Raw genomic sequence first — 3,203 nt, forward strand, 5'->3', positions numbered from 1 at the left:
GTTCCATTTTAATAACATTACTAGGGGTAGTTTGGTGTGGGAAAATGAAAAAGTATATGATGGGACCTTCTGTGACTAGTCAGTAATCCATCACATTTGTATCAATGAATTTGATAGCGGGAAAATCCCAAAAATGGCTATGCAAATAGGTTATTAATTGACTTTTTGACTGTCTGACTCTCTTTGCATTTTGATGACGTTTTCCCTTCTTTTGTCTTGAGTTTTAGGGTGTTGGGTTCAGTTTCTTTAAAAATGGTCAACTTGGAAAAACCCCAAGTGGAAACACCTTTTCAAAACACTACAAACAGAGGCTAAAACAAAACCAAAACCCCATATATTCTCATTTCTCCCCTCTTCCACTCCTCAAATCGTTCCATTCCAAAAACATTGCAATGAATTCAAAACATTTCACTACACTCGGAGGAAAGAGAAGGAAGCATCTCCATTTGGATATGCCCCAAGCCTTCATCCCGGATTTAGCTTGGTTTAAAGTGATGTTATACGTGGCAACCCAATCATCGGAAGATCTCTTCCGTATGGCATCTGTGTGCCCATTGTTCCATACTTTGGCAAACACTCCACAAGTGTGGAACACCATTTCAATGGCAAAGTACCCAGACCATCCTAGCTGGTACCATGCCAATCCTGCGGTCCAGCATTTCTTGCAACAATGCAGGGCTTGCGATAACCCTGAGTCGATATTTAGAGAAGCATTCGAACTTTTTTTCAGGCACGGTAACGTGGAAGCGTTGTATGGGATGCGCATTGCAGCCACGGCAGGCCATATGGAAGCGGCATATCTAGTTGGACTACTTGGCATGTCCGGAATTGGTCAGTCAAAAGAGGATGCATTAGAATTCTTGTGTTCTTTGAATCAACGTAACAACATTGATATGAAAGGAACCAGGGATGCTTTGACACGAAGATTAAGCCGACCAATAGTTGCAAGACATATCCTAGATATGTTTGACTATGGGAAGATTAAGTTCAATCACTGTAGCGCTTGTAACAACAATGAATGGTATTTTGTTATTCAAGGCTGGCCTAGTGAAGAAAAGATAAATCCTGCCTTTTGGACTTGTTGCAATCGATGCAAATGGCACCGTGAGAGTATTTTTTGGTTCAAGGTGATGCGTGAGTATGTTGTGCGAGGGAATCCATACCCTTTTAATTAGTTGTAGTATGTTTTTACGGTTTTTATGCATTGTGGACTTGCTTCTCTTCAGTTCTAGGTTGGCTGGCTACGTTGTACAAATGTTGTTTAAATGTTGGGTTTTAATCTATTTTGTCTGGTGTTTGTGCTGTCATAAACCGTTTTATATATAAATGTATAATATATATATATATATATATTATATAGTGGAATGATTACTGCCATCATAGACGGCTACGAATGACATTTTACTGACACAGATATTTTGCACAACTGCAATCTTAATATTTGGTAAACGAAAAGGCATGCATGGAGTAAATAGGTGTCTTTTCACCAGTGCTTGGGAATGACATTTTCCCACTTAGCATATCCCAAATGATTTGGTTACACGTTTCTTAAGCAAAACTTGAACAATGAATGACGTTGAATAATTTTTTCCTGATGTTGTAGAATGGATGACTTGTATATTTCCATTTTATTTTTCAAAACATCCCTTCAACCTAAAAAATAAAAAAATTAACAAATTGAAGAAGAGAGAAACCGATTAGCACCAGAAATGGCCTATTCGCACGGAAAATAAAAATTAATAAAAAAGTTGGAGTAAATATAATTAACAAATGGACAGCCTAAAAAGTAATATCATAATAATTAAAATAATTTAGGATAAATAATAATAAAATACTAATGTAGCATAACCATGAAACAGGGAATTTAGTAGGAAGATGAAATCTCAATAAGTTCGTAGCAATTTTCGGAACATTATTGGGATTTTTGTGTATTTAGTTATGAATTTTCCAAGAAAAAGTAATAAAATAATAATTTAGGGTAAAATGGGAGGATGTGGCCATGTTGACTGACGTACACTTGTGCAAGTGGTGAAAGGTGACGGGCTGAGATCGCGCCAGGGGTCCTCTTGCAATTATTTTGGCTTTTTTAGTGCAAAAATCTTTGAAAAAAGGTAATAAATAGTAGGAAAATCCTAAAAATGCCCCGAAAATTACTCCGGCCTCCTTGTGACGTTATAAAACTAGGAGAACCTATAAATCATCCGTCTCGCAATGAAAAAATCCAAATTGTTTTACATAACTCACTTTCCTCTTAACCCTAAGTATTTATGTTTGTTAACTTTAACTTCAATAACCTACTTCAACAATCATCTCCCGTTAATGTTTGGAATTATTTTTTAAAATGTGTAACCATGAATTGGGGAATTCAATAAGGGAGATTGAGTGTCAATGAGTTCGTAGCAATTTTCGGATCATTTTTCTAATTTTTGTGTATTTAGTTATGAATTTTCTAAGAAAAAGTAATAAAATAATAATTTAGGGTAAAAGGCAAGGATGTGGCCATGTTGACTGACGTACACTTGTGCAAGTGGTGAAAGGTGATGGGCTGAGATCACGCTAGGTGTCCTCTTGCAATTATTTTGGCTTTTTTAGTGCAAAAATCTTTGAAAAAAAGGTAAGGAAAATCCTAAAAATGCCCCGAAAATTACTCCGGCCTCCTTGTGACGTTATAAAACTAGGGGAACCTATAAATCATCCGTTTTGTAATGAAAAAATCCAAATTATTTTACATAACTCACTTTCCTCTTAACCCTAAGTATATATGTTTGTTAACTTTAACTTCAATAACCTACTTCAACAAGCATCTCCCGTTAATGTTCGGAATAATTTTTTAAAATGTGTAACAATGAATCGGAGAATTCAGCAAGGGAGATGGAGTGTCAATGAGTTCGTAGCAATTTTCAGATCATTTTTCTAATTTTTGTGTATTTAGTTATGAATTTTCTAAGAAAAAGTAATAAAATAATAATTTATGGTAAAATGCGAGGATATGGCCATGTTGACTGACGTACACTTGTGCAAGTGGTGAAAGGTGACGGGCTGAGATCGCGCCAGGTGTCCTCTTGCAATTATTTTGGCTTTTTTAGTGCAAAAATCTTTGAAAAAAGGTAATAAATAGTAGGAAAATCCTAAAAATGCCCCGAAAATTACTCGGACCTCCTTGTGATGTTATAAAACTAGGGGAACCTATAAATCATCCGTTT

General features: G+C 35.8%; 1 protein-coding gene across 1 annotated transcript; it reads left to right on the forward strand.

The window, feature by feature from the left end:
* The first annotated feature begins 392 nt into the window (after positions 1 to 392).
* Positions 393 to 1,175, forward strand: LOC117621807. The gene has a single exon (XM_034352353.1). The coding sequence runs from the start codon at positions 393 to 395 to the stop codon at positions 1,173 to 1,175; it is 783 nt and encodes a 260-aa protein (XP_034208244.1).
* Positions 1,176 to 3,203: the final 2,028 nt, after the last annotated feature.

Source organism: Prunus dulcis, chromosome 3, assembly GCF_902201215.1.
Source record: "Prunus dulcis chromosome 3, ALMONDv2, whole genome shotgun sequence".
NCBI classification, from domain to species: Eukaryota; Viridiplantae; Streptophyta; class Magnoliopsida; order Rosales; family Rosaceae; genus Prunus; species Prunus dulcis.